Below are 21,923 nucleotides of genomic sequence, written 5' to 3'. Positions count from 1 at the left end.
AAGTCAATTGTTTTCCAGATTATGTTCAGTCGTTTGCAATTTGAATGACACCAACGAGCGCACCATCTTCCACCAGGTAAGGACCCAGCTGCTGTATGCTTCATCCATTTCAAACATACGAGCACTTCAGTCTGAATTGTTACAATGAGACAAGGAGAACTCTGAATGCTCAGTTCATCTTACTTAAAGACAAATTTGTGTCGTCTGTCTTTGTCTCGTTCGCCTTCATAACTGCCTTCTACCATGAAGCACCACTTTCATCATCATCATCATTGTCGTAAAACGATGACGTCACTCTTGTTGCTCCATTATGCAACGAAATTCCAGCAACCCATCATCCTAATCACCATTGCCGTACTGTTGGACCGACCGGAGTTGTCGTGTGTATGCGAGTACAAATCCTTTTCCATTATGCTCGTAGTCGCACAAAGCTCTTCCCTCGAGGATGCGTCCCCCATCTTTTCCTTCGTTACCTACAGGATATTGTTATTTTTACGTTCCACTATGGAGAGGTACATATCCCTTCGGCATTATTCACAGCCCCAGCATCAGTTATTTTAGTCGAGCACTCTCGCTCTTTTCATGTGGCTCATCAAGCACCGGCCATTCACTACAGCACTAATAGTGCGATGGGGCTTCTTGGAGTGGAAATCGTTCTGGTCGACTGGTCCTTTATTCCTTTTCCGTACCCCCGTCGTTCGTTCTCATGTCATCGTGTCGTCGTGCGTCATTGAATTCCGATCGACAAATGGGCAGAACGATGGATGGAGATCTAAGGTAAGGATTTTCCATTTCCCCAGCTCAGTCCCATGTCCATTAGTGCGGTCGGTGAGTGGGTCCTTATATCGGTATGCGAAGACCGTGTCTCCAGCTCCGGATGCTGACGTCCACCGTACTGCCCATGATCGCATAGTTGACGTATAAGCCAAAATTACCAAAACACACTTTTTTGCGGATATGGATTCTTCGTACGGTTATACATATGCTCCATGAAAAAATATTCATGTTTTGTTCGGAAACATTCGAGTTATAGCGATAATTGTTTTTGGAGAAATGGTCATTTGATCGCATAAGTTGACGTACCTCCATTACCTGCTGCAATATGGAACAAAAACCTGTCTCATATTTTTTCGACATTCACAATGCATAAATTAAGTACAACATAGGTTTTCGTTTTACTTTGTCGGATTTCAGTACTACTTAATGATTTGGCCGTAACTGATTTTGTAATCAAAAATTGATATGCAAGTTCCTTCTAAAGCAAGTATTTCTTGTGAAATCCACGCTATAATCCAACAAAATAAGGTTTCATCCATCGAGGTGTAGCTCTGGAGATAAACGATACATTTATTTGAATCAATAGAATAATGTTTGTTTGCTAAATATTGTTGCTAAAGGTTTTGATTTAAGACAACCGCAATCATTCAACTGGATTATAAAAGAAGAATGAAATACCATTAATTATGTAACGCAATGATTAGCCATTCGTGTCGCACTTTTTTTTAGAAGCATATCAAAATTGTGTATGGGAAATCACCATTCCTCCTCTAAAGTGTAGGGTATTTTCTAAAAGTGCGTATCAGAACGAAAATCTAGCTTCATTTTTTGCGTGACAGGAGAGGTCTGCCACTGAGGACTTAACACATAATAATTAGTGCCTGTTAAATGGCTTTTTATTTGTACCTAAGCTTGATAATATTGGTATGTATATTTCGAGCACATTTACCGGGAAGCATCCTAATATATTCCAGTTTTTACAATGGCAATGCAATTCTTATTCATGTTTTTCATTGCCTTACCCGGACAAAACTGAATTATAAAACATGATATTGACTTTGATGTAAGATTCAAAAGAGCAAGCAAAAATATCAACAAAAAATGCACCGAAGTGTTATTTAAATATCAAGATGTGTTATGGATAAAAACAAACTAATAGCTCGAGATATTAATCACTTCTTCCGAAAACCATAACTGATAACCTCAAGATATTTCAAAGCAAATTTGGATATTGTCGTCTGATATTTTGTGCTTTTATATCCTACATTCAGATCAGGCTCATATCTTATTGTGCAATCTAATAACGATAGATTTACTTCTAATCCTCGTCTACTCGGGTATTTAAAAAAAAGAATTTTAACATTTTTGCTTAAAATTAGGTTGGAACGAGGGCTTTGGCCAATACAAGAAAACGGTAACTGCTTGCACACTTGTTACAGAACCATTCTAATGCTGTAATAGTGCAAAAATCCCCGTACGGTACTGATTAAATTCTTTGCAACACGAACTCTTCCACACATAATTTTATCTTTACCACATAATTTTAATTTCCACGGAAAGAGCTATCCGAAAAACCTTTCCCGGAAACTCGAACTTTTCAAAAGATTTCCCTTCTTCAATCAATAAATCGTTGGAACTAACTACAATTATTCTTTAGCGCAATATAATCACACGCAGTAGCCTGGTTTTTACGCCATGTTATGGGAACAAACATTTCACAAAACGTTTGTTTGATCGCATAAACTGTCATATGCATGTTTTGACCACTTCAATCAAAGGAATAATAATTAATTCCCCGCGGCCTTAGAATAACTACTAATATTGTCCATTTAGACAGATTAGTTCATGTATTTTGTTGATTGATATGATGATTCGGGTAAAATAAATAAAAATGCGTTTTCCCAACATCGATGGTGCTGGTTGTTACGTCAACTATGAAATCATGGGCAGCGTAGGTATATCTCGCATCGTCGGAACTCAGTTAGGGGGGTGAGATCTGTCAGGATGACGTAAAAAATTCAGGTATTCACCCTTTAGGGAAATGTATTTGCTTCAAATACTTAATACCTATAGAAACAATAGAAAAGATGATTTTGTGGAATCTTTCAGTAATATTATGGGAAAAAATAAATTTAGTAATAAGTTCGAAATATTAAGAAACAAATTTAAAAGTATGATGTAAATTTTTGAACACTTTTTTTTTAATTTTTTTTATGTGACTTTAAATTCAAGTCTCGTTTCCTGCGAATTCGTCTACACCACCTCGCCATGATTAATTTTACTCGTTTATTTGATTCCATATCCAAGCTTGTGCCAAATCAAAAACCGACCGGCAAGCATTTCACGCACGCTGCGTTCCTACGGATGGGCTCGAGGTTCGTGACGAGAAAATTGAACATCTCACACGTTTTACCCTTTCCGTTCATTCAATTTCTTATTTAACCACTCGTGCAGTATGTGTCGGTTGACTCAAGGCAAAGTGGGAGAGATACAGATGGAAAAAGTAGTGATTTATATTTAGGGAAAGTAATTGCGAACTGGTAGATGTTTCCCTAGGAACGGGGCAGAAATCAGACGCGTATAACATTTTACGAAGTCATAAATCGCCTATAATCGCATATTTGTAACAATCGACAAAAGTAGGCATGGACAAAATGGAACGTCAGTATGGAAATCTAATTAATTTCCTTAAATCGTTATAAAACATTAAGAAAAACTTTGTTCAATTGAAATCTACCGTAGCGTCATTTTTATTACTTTTTCTTTTAGTGCAGAAAAATAGCGAAATTTTTCGCTCGAGGAACACGGCATACCAGCGACAGAATTTTCCAGTATTACTGTTATGCGGTTACTTCGCTCAATGTTACAAAACAACATGATGGGTTTTTTTTCGGATTTTCTAGGACAAATTCTTTGTTTTCCATATCTGGGTACACTCAAGGATGAGTCAACGCTTCTTAGTATTATTCCCATGATACTGATTATTTTTTACTATTTTTAAATTATTGATATTATTGGTAAATTATAAAAAGTTTCGAAATATGTAAATCAACCAATCACGTACATTCGTCGCTAGCACAGATATCAAAATTAAGCAACTTGTGGGTTTGGATTTATTCGTTAGTTCGAACAAGATTTTACGCAGAGCGAACGCAGCGAAGCCAACACAGCAGCATGAAGGCGCTGGTTACAGTTTCAACGAAAATCCATGCGGTAGTCGTCAGGGTAGTTGCTGCAGATCATTCAACCTCAACGATAGCAGCAAGCAACTCTTTGGTCAGCAGCAGCGGGGTCGACCAGCAGCAGCGACGAGTAGCCGTTGTCGACAGCAGTAGCACAAATGTTTAAGGTGTTGCAATCTCGCGATACCAGTGGTCATGCTGAAAATTTAGCGAAAAATCATCGAGTAGCGCACAGTGTAAAAAAATGAATTATTATCGAAGTTTCGTGTACCTCTGCTTTTTTTAACAAAAAGTTAGGCCAGGTCATTAGAAATGAGGCACGGGGTGATTTAAAATATTTCAACGGCGATTTTTTTTGAAAAAAGTGATTTTCATTATTTTCTTCTCCAATATTCGGTATGAAACTTCAATTGATAACTCAGCAATGGATGAATCACAGTAAGTAACCCTCAAAATTGAAAATATACACATTTGTAGTTTTCTTGTATAGAGAAACGGATCAAAAATGTTGAAAAATCATTTATTTCTGTTTTTGTTTCTGTTTTCTGTTTCTTATATATTTCATTTTATACGTATTTTTTGGGATTTTTTTTGAAATTTCTCTGCTCAATGTTGTATTTTTTTTTTCAACATTCGTACTAGATAGCCCATTGCCAGTCTGCCATATTTTATAGGATTCATAATAATATGTTCTTCTTGATACACTGTCTCCTAGTTTCTATGGTACACATAACATTTTGCTTGAACCTCACAAAAGCTTCTCATAATTTCCATGCTGCATGTCCGAAAATGGCTACAGTATGAACTAAAGTTTTATAAAGAGCGAATTTCATTTCTGTATGTATGTTACGGAAGCTAAGCTGCTGCTACACGTTCGACAGTCTCATATTTGAATCGTTCCATATCTACGGGGTTACTCATGCTTTTATGGACAGTAAACTGGTTACTTACGTATTAGAAGACCAATTTTTGAGAAAGACCAATTATGGCTTCAAATATTCTTGAAGATAGCGATTTAGTCTTCAAGTGTGCTATGAAACATACATTATAAGTATATTAAAGGGATCATTGTCCCACTTCACAAGCATTCCAAGGTGAACAATTTCCTCAACACCTCCAATCACATCTTCTACATATCCTCTTATTTTATTTCTATCCCTAACAATCTACTTCGTATTGGTAGAGTGAATGGTTATGTCTATTCTTACCGTTTCAATTCGTTCAAAATGAGCTCGATTTCGTCTGCAAAACCCAGGAGCATATGCGTTAGCTCTGTTAGAATGATGTTCATGGTTGCGTGTAAAGAGAGATATAAGTATTGTTTTGTTTGTGCTGAGGTAGTGTTTGAAGGGTTGTGTTTGAAGGAGTTGAAAACTGTTTTCCTTCCGAATACTTGGAGAGCCGAATTATGGCGTTTCTACTACGAATAAGGTTACCTTCGGCTTACGTAACCCGTTCTAGGACTAAGTTGGGCTTTTGAATTTTAAGAGTCGAGAGTGCTACGTACAATACTCAGTGAGAGGCCAGAAGAAAGCGTGTGGCGCATACGCATGAGTTACGAGCTGTATCATATTTAAAAAAAAAAGTTATATATAATACGGCGCACTTCAGTGGGCAGGTCATCTAGCGCAAATGTTGGAAGAATTGCAGATATTTTATTTAACAGAGAACAGGATAGATGACGAAGATATGTGATGATCGCTAAAAAAGATTGTAATTCACGCAAAAAAATAACAAAAAAAAATTAAGAAACGCTTAAATTACATAAAAAATGATTTTTAACCATTTAAGATCCGTTTAAATATTGGTACTCTATACAGGAAAACTACAAATGTGTATATTTCCAATTTTGAGGGTTAATGACTGTGATTCATCCATTGCTGAGTTATCAATTGACGTTTTATACCGAATATTGGAAAAGAAAATAATGAAAATCACTTTTTTTTTTAAATCGCCGATGAAATATTTTAAAACACCCCGTGCCTCATTTATAATGACCTGGCCTTACACGAACTTCGATAATAATCCATTTTTTTACACCGTGACGTCGCACAGTGATGCCACTCCTTACAATACATGGAAAAAAGTCTTTTCAATCGCAACAGGTTACATTCGATGCGGAATATTGTCCCATTGTTTCCTATTGAAAATTAGCCGGATAGGACTATGGGCTCAAAAGCTGTGGCCAAAATACTTTTTTTTATACAAAAAACGGGTAAAACCCCATCAAACATTTTTTTTGGCACTTATCCTCAACCGACTCGCTCGCAACAAACTGCATTCAAAGCAGAATCCTGTTCCATTGTTTATTATTGAAAATTTGGTCAGAGCGGAAAATGGGATCAGAAATGGGAGCCGAAATACTAATTTTATTATTACAATACAAAATCACTTTTTTGGCACTTATGTCCATCCAATTTGCTTGCAACAAGTTGCGTTCGGCGAGAAATTGTATTATGCATATAAACAAATATGAAAAATAAGACCTATCCACATTTAGGACTTCTGCTAGATCAAAAACTAACTTTTAAAAATCACATTGAAGGCCTTCAAGCCAAATGTAACAAATATATTAAGTGTCTATATCCACTTATAAACAGAAAATCAAAACTTTGGCTTAAGAACAAACTTTTGATTTACAAACAAATTTTTAGACCAGCCATGTTGTATGCTGTATACTTCCGGAGGAATTTCTGGAGGAACTTCCGGAGGAATTCCTGGAGGAACTTCCGGAGGAATTCCTGGAGGAACTTCCGGAGGAATTCCTGGAGGAACTTCCGGAGGAATTCCTGGAGGAACTTTCGGAGGAATTCCTGGAGGAACTTCCGGAGGAATTCCTGGAGGAACTTCCGGAGGAATTCCTGGAGGAACTTCCGGAGGAAATCCTGGAGGAACTTCGGAGGAATTCCTGGAGGAACTTCCGGAGGAATTCCTGGAGGAACTTCCGGAGGAATTCCTGGAGGAACTTCCGGAGGAATTCCTGGAGGAACTTCCGGAGGAATTCCTGGAGGAACTTCCGGAGGAATTCCTGGAGGAACTTCCGGAGGAATTCCTGGAGGAACTTCCGGAGGAATTCCTGGAGGAACTTCCGGAGGAATTCCTGGAGGAACTTCCGGAGGAATTCCTGGAGGAACTTCCGGAGGAATTCCTGGAGGAACTTCCGGAGGAATTCCTGTTGGAACTTCCGGAGGAATTCCTGGAGGAACTTCCGGAGGAATTCCTGGAGGAACGTCCGGAGGAATTCCTGGAGGAACTTCCGGAGGAATTCCTGGAGGAACTTCCGGAGGAATTCCTGGAGGAACTTCCGGAGGAATTCCTGGAGGAACTTCCGGAGGAATTCCTGGAGGAACTTCCGGAGGAATTCCTGGAGGAACTTCCGGAGGAATTCCTGGAGGAACTTCCGGAGGAATTTCTGGAGGATACTTCGGAGGGATTCCTGGAGGAACTTCCGGAGGAATTCCTGGAGGAACTTCCGGAGGAATTCCTGGAGGAACTTCCGGAGGAATTCCTGGAGGAACTTCCGGAGGAATTCTTGATGATTTCTTGATGAGTTCCTGTTGAAATATTAAGGAGAAGGCATGGAGGAATTCCTGGAGGAATATCCGGAGGAGTTCCTGTAGTTCTGGAAGAATCCCGGAGAAAGGTTTGGAGGAATATCCGGAAAAATTCCTAGAGGAATATCCGGAGGAGTTCTTGGAGGAATATTAGGAAGAATTCCTTCGAAAACACTTCCAGGAATTCTCCAGGTTCCTTCTGGAGTTCTTCTTCTGAAATACCTCCGGAAGTTCCTTTTTGGAAAGCTTTGGAAGTTATTTCTGGAATATCTTTGGAAGTTCCTTCTGGAATTCATCTGGAAGTTCCTCTTGGAATTCCTCCGAAAGCTCTTTCTAGAACTCCTCCGGAAGTTTTTTTGGAATTCCTTCGGAAGTTGCTTCGGAAAATCTGAAGTTCTTCCAGGAATCTTTCTGGAAGTTCCTGTAGGAATTCCTGGTAGACCAATTGATACGAACTCCTACACAGTTTGAAAATGTTTGAACTTCTGGTTTAGATAAGGTGCGAATCATATACACGAGCTCGACGGACGTGTATGGACATGACTACTCTATGTCAGATTTTGATCTGTTAAACCAATTGTTCCAAACTTCACAATTGTTTGTACAACCTGGAACATCTGGTTTGGGTATAAGTGAAACGAAATTTGTAAGCGTGGTGTCTACGGACATGTATTAACATGAATTTATGATATCATGTTTGTATCGAGCGCAGTTGAGCTTGTAGACCGATTGATTCCAGAACATGTTGGGTAGCTCATAACATCTGGTTTGGATATAACAGAGTTGCAAATCACACATATAGGCTCTACGAACTTGTATGGATATGACTGGTTGATGTCAAAGTTATATTGAGCGCAGTTGACTTGATAGACTCCAAAGCAGTATGGAGTACTTCGAACATCTGATATTGGTATAACTGAGTTCCTAATCGTATGCATGGGCTCTACTGACTTGTATGGACATCTTATTGCTGTCAGATTTGTACCGAGCGCAGTTGACCTGGTAGACCCATCGATCCAAGCTACAGAACAGTTTGGAGAATATAGAACATCTGATTGGGGTATAACTGAGTTGAAAACTATACACGTGGGCTCTTCGAATGTGTGTGGACACGACTTGTCAATTTCAGATACCTATCGAGCGCATTGACCAGGTAGACCGATTGATCCATACTCCAGAACAGTTTGGAGAACCTGAAACATCTGGTATGGGTATAACTGTGCTGTAAATCATATGCGTGGGCTTCAAGGACTTGTGTGGACATGATTAGTCGATTTCAGATAGCTATCGAGCTCAGTTGACTTGGTAGACCAATTGATCCAAACTCCTAAACAGTTTGGAGATCCTAGAACATCTGATTTGGGCTAAACTGAGTAGAATATCATTCCCCTGGCCTCTATTGACCTACATGGACATGACGGGTTTCCATTGGCGCGGGTTTCCGTAGTTTTCATCGTCAACATTTGCATAACATCTTTCATTACTATAGAGGTCATTTTGGAGTCGCTAGGGATGTACAGAAGAAACATTTTGTTGACACATAGTATAGTCAATGCTAGAATAGTATTTTAAAACATTTTTTGAACCTGTAAGTTCCGACTGAAAAATGTCATGTAAATAAAAATTTACTATACTTTGAAAAAATTAAAATTTTTGAAAAACATCCTTACTCACGCCCCTCTAGGGACAAATTGAGCATCCCTAGAAACATATCTCACCAGTATGAAGAGACTAGATGAGATAGGTAAGACATCCGTAAAAGAATTGTGAAAATCGGTCGAAAGACGCTTGAGATACAGCTGTTCGAAAATTTAGTTTCCACGATTTTCTGATCACTGTATTCGGAGTGTTAATGCTTATGTTTACTTCAAGAATGATTTGAAGAAAAATGCTATTTGCGCAGATTTGCGCAAAACAATCATCATATCCCCGAAAAGCTGAATAAATAAGCTTTGAAATAAGCACGATTCGGCATGCGTGCGATTGCGTGCTCATAGTTAAAAATCAGGTTGAACAACATCATGTCTTCGCCATACATGTTACAAGCAATTTTAAAAACATCTTTGATTTACCATTGGATCGACATGATGCACCTCTTGCAATTTTCATCCATTCTTCGTGAAATTTTGTGGATAAACATTTCAAACATTATGAAAATTTTTAAAAATACTTTCGAAGCTGTACGATCAACTCAATTTTCTTCACTTTTTTCCGCCTTGGCATCACTGTGCGTCGTGTCTAAAAGGCAGATTGGTCTAAGCGCGGATGGGTCGCCCGGCGGCTTCCCGGCCTTCAGCAACAACACCAGTTTCTGTCTTTTCCATCTTTCGGGGAATCTAGGCATCTTTGCATAACTAGCCTGAACATGTTCGGGTTCGCTATGATTGCTGCCTTGAGAGCGCTGTTCGGAACTCCATCAGGCCCTGGAGCTTTGTTCGTTACCAGGGATTTGGCCACCGCGAGTAACTCTTCTTTCGTCACCGGAGCCACCATTTCGGCCGCACCCATATTGCCTTGTGGTGCAGGATGCCAGGGACTTGTGGCTCGGGACGGGAATAGTACTTCGATAAACCTCGCCAACCTATATGGGGGGGGGGGGTCGGTTGAAGAGCTTCCTTTAGTCTTGGCCATCACTATCCTGTAGGCGTCACCCCACGATTTCGCGTTGGCTCCTTCGCATAGGTTGTCGAAACACGCTCTCTTACTGTTCTGGATTGCCTTGTTAAAGTTTTGCAGCTCGAAACACTTCACGGCGGTCCGCACTTTTATCCTCGGTGCGGGCACGTTGCATCCTTTGTCTAGCCTTGAGGCAGGTTGATCGAAGGGCCGCAATCTCGGGACTCCACCAGTATTTTTTTTTTAAATTTTATTTAAATGTTTTATTTGTCGATGAGCCTAGGGCTCGCGGTGACTTACTAAAAAATAAAAAGAAATAGAGACATACACTTAAGAATTACATTGATGTGCAAGAAAAAACATTACATCTTCGAATATCATCATTGTATGTGAACAAACTAATTACATTACTGTATAATGAATATAACAAAACAAGAACAGGATTATTCATGGAACTGGTTATTTAAAAGCATTGCTTTCAATTTAAGTTTAAAACTATTTGGTGGGAGAAGTTTTAAGTCTTGCTGAAGATCGTTGTACAAACTAATTGCTTTATTCAAGGCAGAGTTTTGACCAAATGTTGTCGTGTTCTGTCTGGTTGATATTAGGCGGTCTCTGGTCCTCTGGTGCGATGATTGTGTTGCTCGTGGAATCGATTAATTGTTGTATTTGTATAAATATCACTATTTAGGATTCGGTGGACATGTGTGCAAGCTGCGTTGGAATGCACGCTGTTAACGGTCAATATGTTGTGCTGTGAGTGGATGAATGCCGTAGATGTTCTCCGATGATAGCCAAACAAATTCTTTATTGCCTTATTCTGGATAGTTTGTAATGCTTTCAGTGAAGTTTTGCTTGCAGTGCCCCACACTAGTATTCCGTAGGTAAGATGACTATGAAATAGAGAGAAATACAGATTTCGTTTCGTTGCTAATGGCACAAGATCTGAAATTTTTCTGAAAACACCAGCAATCTGGGCAAGCTTAGAGCTTAGCTTGTTGATGTGTTCATTCCATTTAAGCTGTTCATCTAGAAGTACTCCCAAATATTGGAAAGAGTATACTCTTTCAATTGTAATATTTCCGTATGAAACAACGATATTGCATGTTCGTAGTACATTGAACAACATGTATTTTGTTTTGGTGATGTTGACCGTGAGCTTGTGCTGATTCATCCACTTACGCAAAACTTCCAGATCTTGGTTGATTAACTGCTGAAGTTCTTCACAGAGTGTTCCACTATATATAAGCACTATATCATCGGCGTACATAAATAGCATTCCGTTCAGATGTAGATCCTTTAAGTTATTAACGTAGCAGTTAAACAACGTTGGGCCTAGCGTGCTACCTTGAACAACTCCAATGTCAATGATACGTTCTGTACTATTGATACATTTATCGGAGAGGTACTGTTTACGGTGACAAAGGAAATCTCTAAACCACTTGCAACTATTTCCTCTTACCCCAAGTTCATTCAAACGACGGAGCAGTATTTTTCTGTCACATGTATCGAAAGCTTTACTAAGGTCTGAAAAAACGGCAGCAACCTTCTGCTTTTGGTCACATAATGTTTGAATTGTTGAAACGACATCGAACAAAGCTGCTTGAAATCCGTATTGGTATGGTGAAAGCAAACGATGATGGTCGAGATGTTCCATGAGCTGTTCATTGACGATTCGTTGCAAAATTTTGTCGACTACGCAAGGAATAGAAATGGGTCTAAAGTCCGAGAACCCAGTTGACATAGTGCCTTTCGGAATTGCAACTACTTTTGACATTTTTAGAGCACTTGGTATTCGAGATTGACGAATCGAAGCATTGATGATGTCGCATATGTTTTCTGACAATTCCTCGTTGAATTCCTTGAAAATTTTAACTTGAATCTCGTCGTAGCCGGTAGATGCTGTTGTTGGGAGTGCTTTGATGATCTTCTTAACTTTCGTTGGGTTCACGGTCTTGAGATTGAGGGTGGCGCTAGTTTGTTCGTGGAATGGTCCCAATCCTTCATAAGGTATACGAATTGCTAAATTTTCGCCAACTGTCGCAAAATAGTTGTTGGCTTCTTCAATTGCACCTAGCTTGGCATCAAAACTATCACACATTCCCGTAATTGAACAGTAACTCTTTTTACTCCCCAGTACTAGCTTAATAGTGTCCCAAGTCTTCGATACACTTTGCTTGCTTTGCTCGAATTTAACGGCGTAATACTGTTTCATTTTGCTTCGCTTCAAATTTGTCACTTTTCGGCACCAATCACTATACACACTATGAACAAATTCATCGGTTCTGTTTTTGCGGTGTTTCGCGTACCAGTAGTTCTTAGTTCGTATAGGGTAAGACGGTATAATGCGCCCCACCTGGCCAAAACGCCCCCCTATGATTTCTATAAAACTATAACTAACTAAGGGTCAAATTCAGTTGGTACCTATAAATATTTGTAAAACCATCATCCTATGTGAATATGGGAGTATTTTTGTATTACATAATGAAAATATTTGCAAAATACAAAAAGTCACAGTTTTGATGTAACTTTTAATGTTTGTTCGCTCAACATTCTGGAGCGACGCTAGCATACTGTTCGCAAAACTTGCACTGGAACACTTAGTTGGGCAACAAAATAACTTTTCTCAGTGGTTAATATGATATAAAATTGCTTCCATCTTCAAAAATATAACGTTTTACAAAAACATTTTTCACTGGTCAAAACGCCCCAGTGTAGGCAGGACAATATGCCCTTACCAATTGGACACAAGCGCGGCGAGCTTGCATCAGTTGCTTCCAAATTGTATGGACAATATTGAAATGTAATTCCAACCTGCTTGAATGGACTTATGTTGGTTTTTTTATTGTCAAGCACATAAGAATTTGTAACCTTTTTATTATGTGATTGATAAAATGCTAATGAAAGGCTATGAAACGTCTTTGGTTAAGGTGGGGCGTATTGCCCAGGCACTTTTTGAAATCCATTTTTTACGAGTTTTCAAAAATGTTTTATTACGTGTTATCTGTAATATTTAAATATGACTATTTACGGGCAATGCATTAGCGACTTCCTGGACTACCAAATAACACAAAGTTTGCATAAATTGCGTTGAAAAGTAAAAAGTTATCGAGGAATTGCCTTAGGGGGGGGCATATTATACCGTCTTACCCTACATGCCAACAATTCATGATCAATCCACGGTTTCGAGTTTCTGCGATCTTCTATGTTTGCTAAAGCAGGTGTGGATGATTCACTCTGTGCTTCTTGCGTCCTACGGATGAACGATGTGTAGTTGATTTCGACGTCGACGCTGTGTTTTGTAACGATCGGGCGTCGCCGTATACTCTCACGGAAACTGCTTATGTTGACTTTCGGATGAGTTACACTCATATTTGGTAGATACTTTTCAATTTTACCCACTTCTATGAAGATAGCGTCGTGGTCGAATAAGTTGTACTGGAGGTGTTGAATCGTATTTTCGATCGTTGAGTCATTAGTTATAATGTGGTCCAGGCACGCTTCATACCGGGTCGGAGTGATTTCGCAGAAGTTAAAACCGTTAGAAAGAACCGTATTTGTGTATTTCTGCACTGTGGTGTATGCTTGCAGTAAATTAATGTTGAAGTCCCCGCATATGATCGTGGTGTTAGATCCGTGCCGAACCAGAAAATCATCCAACAGCTCTAGAAATTTGTCCACAGCTGTAGATAATGTTTGTGGTGGTCTATATATACAAGACAAAACGATTTTCTGTGGGTAACCTACTTCTACGGCGATGATGCTGTTGTATTCATCACAACAAGATTCTATAGGTTTCACATTAATGGTTTTGTGGACAAATATTGCTGCTCCTCCTCCGCGTCTGGATGATCGCGAAGCGAAATAACACTTATAGTTTTGAAGTGACATGAACTCATCGATTTCAGTTCTAGACCATGTCTCCGTGATCAGGAGGACGTCTATTTGGCATGGGGCTTCATCTAGCATTACTTCCAGTTCGGTAAGTTTCTCCCGTAAGCTTCTGGCGTTGAAGTAAAATAGTTTAAGACTTTTCTCTTTGTTGATCTTGAGACCCTCTATCGTTGCAGTTTTTCGTACCCTTGATGGAGTATACCGGCCGTCTGCCATTTCTCGGCAGGGCTTTCCTTGGCATGGTGGCGTCACACGCCATAGTGGTTTGCTCTAGATCAAAGGATGGCTAGAACAAGTGAAGATATTCCCCAAAAAATCCTCAAAATAATTTTCTTATCAAAATAATTGCTTGTGAAATACAGACTGTCCATGGGCTAAGACTTCTTCTTCTTCTTCTTATTGGCATTACATCCCCACACTGGGACAGAGCCGTCTCGTAGCTTAATGTTCATTAAGCACTTCCACAGTTATTAACTACGAGGTTTCTAAGCCAGGTTACCATTTTTGCATTCGTATATCATGAGGCTAGCACGATGATACTTTTATGCCCAGGGAAGTCGAGACAATTTCCAATCCGAAAATTGCCTAGACCGGCACCGGGAATCGAACCCAGCCACCCTCAGCATGGTCTTGCTTTGTAGCCGCGCGTCTTACCGCACGGCTAAGGAGGGCCCCATGGGCTAAGACAAGACGAGAAAAAATAGGATCTATTTGCTTGCTAAATTTCATTTGTTCACAACGTAATAATATATTTAGAGGTCAGTGGACAGTGCTGTGGAATGTTGTTTCTTGACTAAAGTTACTGTTGTCGTAGTAAATTTCATACAAACTTCAAATGGCTTGTGCTCTATTCAATTACAATCAACTCTCAAAAAATTGAATGACTATTGAAATAGCAAATGTTATCGTTTAAGCAAAGTCAAATATAGTAGTAGTGTGTGATTTTATTGATGGAATCGCGATAGCTTTATTTATCTGTTATGCTTGTTCAAATAGCTTTTTCGGTTCAGCTTTTCAGTTCAAATATCAGTACCAACATTGTCTATTGCTGGCAAGAATAGTGTCTTACAGTTTAGCTCGAGCTCAAACATGAGAACTTGAAACTCTTTATAGGTAGGATCATTTTGATTGCGAAGTGATGAACCATGCTTATATCCAATACTATGAGTTTTCATATGCCATAGAAAAGTTTTCAGCATGATTACAATAAAATTCACGTGGAAAAAAACTAAAATTGGTAGAATTTCGGATGCCATGAGCAAATTTTGGAAGTAAGCGTCAATCTAATAATTAGAAAAAGGCATTTTTAAGGCTCTTGTGAACAAAAAATACGCATTTGTAAGGTTTCAAATAGAAACAGACCAAAAAATACTAAGCACATTTCAAACTAAAACGTTAAAAAAGCAGCTTATCGCAACTTTTCGCAAAACAAAATAGTGATTAATAGAAAGCTATTGCTTTCAGCTTTGTAATGAGCATAGAATCTTTATGGGCACTCATTTGCGCCTATACTTTTGGAGCACTTCAATAAAATAATACTCACATTTTGAATAAATTTGTATATAAAATTAACTTAAGTTGAGTTCTGTCACCTATATTTGACATAGGCATACTATTTAAGGCCCTGATAATGCAGTCTTGAAATAATATTGGTGTTAGCGATGTAATTGAAGCCGTACGATGCTGATCTAAATAGTTTGTCGAACAGCATTTGTTCGGTTCCGAACGTGTAAATTTAGTCTGAACTTGTATTTGTTTTCCTATATTTCATTTCCTAAAAGGATGTTACCTCATTGTCTAATAGTCATGCACCTTTATAGTCCTTTCCCCCCAATTCTAGAAACTATAAGCAAAATAAATATCGTCTTGCACCTTCCCTGTATGTCATGTCCAATGCAAGCTTCATCCACCAGGTTAGGTTTTTGTTTTCTTTTGTTGGCGTTGCCATCGTAATGGGTGGAGCTTATTAGGTGTCAATTGACACACACACACAAACAAGCAAACCATGTATATAAACAGTCCACTTCGGACACTGAATTTGATTTTGTATTTTGTCGCTACGGAATAAATATCTAGAGGAAAAGCGAAACCCGGAGTTTTTACTACCAGAAGCACCTCCCGATCCAGATTCCACTGCGCCGCTGCCGGAGAGCCGATCGCGGCTGCTGATCCACTGCCATACAGTCCACCCGTTCTGCCGCTCATCGGAGCATCGTCGGAGGAAGCCAAGGAGGAAGCAACAGTCAAGAATTGTCCCTTCGATACGACCCACATTAGACCCCACAAGTGGTAATCTAATGTGGACACCGTTTCGACTGCACACGAACAATCTGTTGCTTTCCTCAGTCAAGATCCCGCTGCTGGAGCCTCAACAAGAGACAACATTGTGTCCCAGCGAGCCGATCCCTTCCGGTAATCTTTTGTGGATATCGGTTCGCCTTGCACATGGATTACATGTTGTTCTCTGGCCTGTTGAGTGTTAGCCAGTAGCAAAATTTTGACTGCACCCCCGGAAGGAAGAGTCCGTTTCCCGTTCCCATTTGTGACGTTGTGCACCGCACAGCGTTTTTAATTGAAAATCAAATCAATCATGTTCAATTAAAAATGATGTAACAAAGTCAAAACTCAACAGAACTTCTTCAAATTTTGAATTTGAACCACATAAGTATTCTAATGAGAAAAATATAATTCCGGCCGAAATACGAATTTTGATTTTTGAGGTTTTGGCTGCCTTCGAACCATTGTTCACCGTCTTCTTGCACACCGCCAAAGATGGTCCTTATCAGCGTCTTGTGCATGACACATTTGGTGCGGTGGCGAATCTTTTTTAACCGCAGTTTCTCTTGGAGCCCGTAATAGGCCCGACTCCACAGAATGATGCGCCTTCGTATTTCACGACTTACATTGTTATTAGCCGTTAGTAAGGATCCAAGGTAGACGAATTCCTCGACCACCTCGAAGGTATTTCCGTCTATCATAACACTGCTTCCCAGGCGGGCCCTGTCGCGCTCGGTTCCGCCCACTAGCATGTACTTTGTCTTCGATGCATTTACCACCAGTCCAACTTTGGTTGCTTCACGTTTCAGGCGGGTGGACAGTTCTGCCACCTTTGCAAACGTTCGGCCGGCAATGTATAGGCCATGCGCGAAACAAATAAATTGACTGGATCTGTTGAAAATCGTACCTCGGCTGTTACGTTACACCCGGCTCCTCGCATGATACCTTCTAGCGCAGTGTTGAACAACAGGCACGAAAGTCCATACCCTTGTCTTAGTCCCCGGCGCGATTCGAACGAAGAGTGTTCGCCCAAAATTTTTCACACAGTTTTGCACATCATCCACCGTTGTTTTGATCAGTCTGGTAAGCTTCCCAGTCCATAATTTACCATAGCTCTACGCGGTCTATACTGTCGTATGCCGCCTTGAAATCAACGAACAGATGGTGCGTTGGGACATGGTATTCACGACATTTTTAAGGATTTGTCGCACCGTAACGATCTGGTCCGTTGTCGAGAGACCGTCAATTCATAATTTCCCTCGAGCTCATTTACTAATGGTGACAGATGACGGAAGATGATCACTTTGTAGGCGGCATCAACCTTCTTTTGTGTAAAATGATGACCCCGAAAAAATCGATTTTATTTCCAATGACTAATAGAAACAAAACCAAAGCAAGAATTTTGCCAGAAAATTTCGCTTCTCTCCGACGACAGCCGAATCGATGGACCTCCGTCGGCCTTCGCAACCTAGCGGCTACTGAACGAGCTCGAGATTCCAAAATTAGACGCATATTCAAATCACTCGCAATCCATTTGTCAAGCCAACACTTCCACATGTGGATAGTACACTTTCACATTAGAGGAGCGTGGGTATTTAGAATGGCTGGTGGCTACACACATTCTTCATCTGCAACTGTACTGATCAAGTGAGGTTGTGTGAACTATTTGCCAGTCGGTCGTCCAGCTCAGACTCAGCTATTTGCCAGGTTTGCCAGTCGGGCGTCAAGCTCAGAAAATTTGTGCAGCATCCACCACCGGCGACCGGCCAATTCATCAACACGTGACTGATTCTATTGGAGCAAAGAGTTGTGTCTAACATCTCTGATGGAGCAGATACCATAAAGGTTGGGCGATTGCCTATGTTAAGTAAACCAAGTTCGGTACTACTTAAATATTCCATCAAGCTGGAGCCTCTCAGATTAATATCCGAACTACCCCAGATGATGTGATGAGCATTAGCATCACTGCCGACAATTAACGAAAGGCCTTTTGAAGTGCAATATATGACAACTCGTTTGAAAGCATCCGTAGGGGATGGCTCATCATGCGGTAAATAAGCCAAACAATAGACGTATTTCCTGACCCACTAGTTACATCAATTGTGACAACGCACACATCTCTGGTTCGTAGTTCAGAGATGAGTGTATTAACGACAGCGTTGTTAACAAGTACACATGCACAACATGACATTAATCGAGAGTTTGCCATTTTATTATTAAAAGCAGCAAAACCGGACTTACATAGCGGCCACGTTCGCTCCAGCCTTCCCTCACGAGCCAGAAGGCTCACTCTTCCAGGTTATTTTAAGGTCCTGACATTCCTTTAAATATCGCTTGAAGGGCATAAACATCGTTTTCATTTTATGCTATAGCTGCATACGCCTGATTTTCCCATACTGCCAAACTTTTCTTGCAATAGTTCCGAATCTTTACCATTCATTCTCTAAATAGGTACTATTTCCTTACACACATTTTTCAGGGGGATGCAAATTATTCCTTGTCACTGTGTATTAAACTGATTATGTGCTACATTTCATAATTCTACAAACATTTGCCATTCCCTGCATTATTAAAAGCGTAAAATACAAAGCATGGACAAACATAAAAAAATAACTGCCTGAAAGCTTCCTTTCAACGTGAAAGCAGAAAGGACATCGGAAAACGCCTTGGGGCTTCCGAAGGGTGATTTGAATTTTTACTTTTGCACAAGAAAGTGGTGATTGGACGGGAAGCAGTGGGCGGGAAACCAGCGGCTAGAGACGGAGAGCAGGGTTACTCAAAGAGTTGAATACATACAAATAATAAACATCGGACAAGTGGTGCCAGCTGTGACCATAAACAAACACAAAGCAAAGCGTGGGATTGTGACGCTGCATTTCGTTCGGATCGGGAAAAGGGATGTTATTCACTGATTCTTGGGCGAGATTACGGTTATCGCTGACAAACCGACGACGCAGAATAACCATCGTCAGAAAACAAAGTCGGGAAAAAATAAACATTGTAGAGAGTAACGTTGGTTCGGATGTTGTCACAATCCGCATACCAATTTTGTTATGGCTTTTGAACGCACAGTCAACCGTAGATTGATTGCTGCGAGAGAAAAAATAATTTGGAATTGCTATACATACAAAATATTGGCCAAATAACACATATTTGCTCAATTCGTCAAGTTTATTCCAATACTTTATGACACAAACCTCCCATTAAAAATCATTTTTATGAGCGAAGTGATAGCATTTCGATACAACTTTGCTATATGAGAAAGGCAAAAACTAATTTAAATTCAAAATGTCTTACTTGTTTCTGACTCGATAAGTATTGCGAAACTTTCATCTCCTCACACGCATACCCGATGCCAGTTGATGTCGTCCACAGTAGCCACGTCCGTTCTTCATGTTCGTCTAACTTTATTTTATTTAATTTCCATCGCATCTGCATACAAAACAGGGTAAGAAAAACTTTGGAAAAGTAGAACAGTTACGTTTTCAACTGCACTCAATGGCACAACTTCACCTATTGACTGGTCTACGGTTGGGGTGTGCATCCCTACGAACAACGTCGGAACGCACGAGTGCCACATTTTGATCGAATTTTTTTCACCAACCCTATTCACAAAGATACAGGTCTAGAAAACGGTAGCCCATATGTACCTAATGAAACTGAATTCACTTGAACTTCAACGTGATAAGTTTTTAATGAACAAAACTATGCTGGCCACATATCAGTGTTGGTACAATTGACTTATCTAGGGAAGGAATAAAATTGTGATACATTAGTAAAAATTTATGCAAAATATATACCCATATAATCGTTGATACAATATTTCTGAGTGATTATCATCATTGCTATTCAATATTAGTTGTTCATCATCCACTAATTTGGACTGAAACTTTAAATGTTTACACCGGGTGTATTCAGTATGGTGGTTCCGGAACCTTCTAACAATGCTTACTACCCAAGAACCACTGTCTTTAGTTCCAGCTCTCCTAAGGATCTGAGAAGAGAGTTATTAACGATTCCGTTGCTGAAATGACTACCGGACTGATACTCACGTCCTCCAGGTACCACACCTGCTTCAACTACTAGGCCAAGTCCTGGAACTTCGTCATTTTGTTGTAGAATGTTGTTTGGAAATTATGGTTTTAATAGCGGAACAGCAATGTCAATGATGGTTACCCGCTCCATCCTTTTGTCATAGACCACAATATCGGGCCGATTGACACGAAGGACGACACCCGTTAAGATCTCGCGATCCCAGTACAGCTTTACGAAACGAAACTAAATGCGCAAGGGTCAGGTAGCCGAAAGCCATTCGACGGAAAGCCATTTGACTAAATGCTACTTGGCACAATAAAACATTCAGCCGAAAGTCATCTAGCAGCTGCTGCTCTAGAATTTCATTTAGCCAAATTTAGCGTTTGGCACAAACGGTTATTGAACGAAAACAAGGTTGGGCCGAAAATGGTTATTTGACTGAAAATGTCATTTGACCGAACAGATCAAACGGTCGAAAATGTCATTCGCTGAACAAGTAATACGGCCAACAATGTCAACTTGTTCAGCTAGATGATTCTTCCTGCTAAACGACCCTTCCGGTAAATGACCTATTCGACCAAACTACTTTTTCGACAAAAGAGCTGCTCAGCCGAACAAACGGTCGAACCAAGCTCGATCTTCAATAGTTTGCAGTAGCCATCGAACAAGTAGGTACAGTGCGTGTTTTAGCCGTCGCGAATTAGTTAAAATATCGAATCAGTCTTCGGAAAAATACTTCAGACACGCGTACGCGTTGCTTTTCGTTCTTTGTATCATCATGAATATGGCGTCGTTCGAAATAATAAGTCGCTTACCAAGTCGATTTCCAATAGATTTCCTTCCCTACTAACATACTATTCCTTTCCAGTGCGCTCATGGAGATGCAGAGGATTCCTCGGTCTCTTCTAGCAAGGAGTGTCGAGCTAATTTTCCTCACCTTATCCTAATTGGCTGTGGGAACTTTGCTGGCATCGTTACACATTTTTGGTCTTATGTTCATTTCGGCCACATGCCCCAACAAAAGCCATTGCGACTAAATGACCATCAGTACAATTCGGTCAAAAATTTTGCGAGTGATAAATGCGTTTGGTGCGATGAAACGTTTAGATTGCCTCGCAATCAAGGTGTTTTTCCAGATGTCCTCTATTTTAGAATGTTCCCAAGATTTGAGTTCCATTCTAAGAGAACACGCAGATACACCACAAAATGGTTCGGGACCTATGAATTGTCGAGATGAACCAAGTCTGGCCAGCACATCAGCTTGTTCATTGCCTTCAATGCCAAAATGACCAGGAACCCAATACAGGTTCACTTTGTTACGACTACCCAAGGTTTGGAGTGACTGAACACATTCCCAAACGAGTTTGGATGTGCATGTTGCTGATTTCAAAGCATTCAATGCTGCTTGACTGTCACACATTATGCAAATATTTGAATGCCTGTAATTTCGGCGTAAGCATAAATTAGAGCATTCAAGAATAGCCTGAACTTCAGCTTGGAAAACAGTTGGCCACTTGCCCATGGAAATCGAGATATTTATCCCTGGGCCAGTTACGCCTACTCCAACTTGATCGTTCAGCTTTGAACC

General features: G+C 40.0%; 1 protein-coding gene across 7 annotated transcripts in view; it reads left to right on the top strand.

Moving 5' to 3' along the window:
* The window catches only part of LOC134205897 (guanylate cyclase soluble subunit beta-1), a 244,713-nt gene that overhangs the window by 81,152 nt on the left and 141,638 nt on the right, over positions 1 to 21,923 (top strand). Inside the window, exon 1 of one of the 7 annotated variants that reach the window (XM_062681592.1) lies at positions 13,635 to 14,111. The exons of the other annotated variants lie outside the window; for them this stretch is intronic. Coding sequence (XP_062537576.1) covers positions 14,080 to 14,111 — 32 coding nt within the window. The 5' untranslated portion in view covers positions 13,635 to 14,079. Of the gene's footprint in view, positions 1 to 13,634; positions 14,112 to 21,923 lie in introns of those variants that run through there. 7 annotated transcript variants of the gene reach the window in all.

Source organism: Armigeres subalbatus, chromosome 1 (assembly GCF_024139115.2).
Source record: "Armigeres subalbatus isolate Guangzhou_Male chromosome 1, GZ_Asu_2, whole genome shotgun sequence".
Lineage (NCBI taxonomy): Eukaryota > Metazoa > Arthropoda > Insecta > Diptera > Culicidae > Armigeres > Armigeres subalbatus.
Note: the sequence above shows the minus strand (reverse complement) of the source record. Positions and strands in the feature narration are given on the sequence as shown.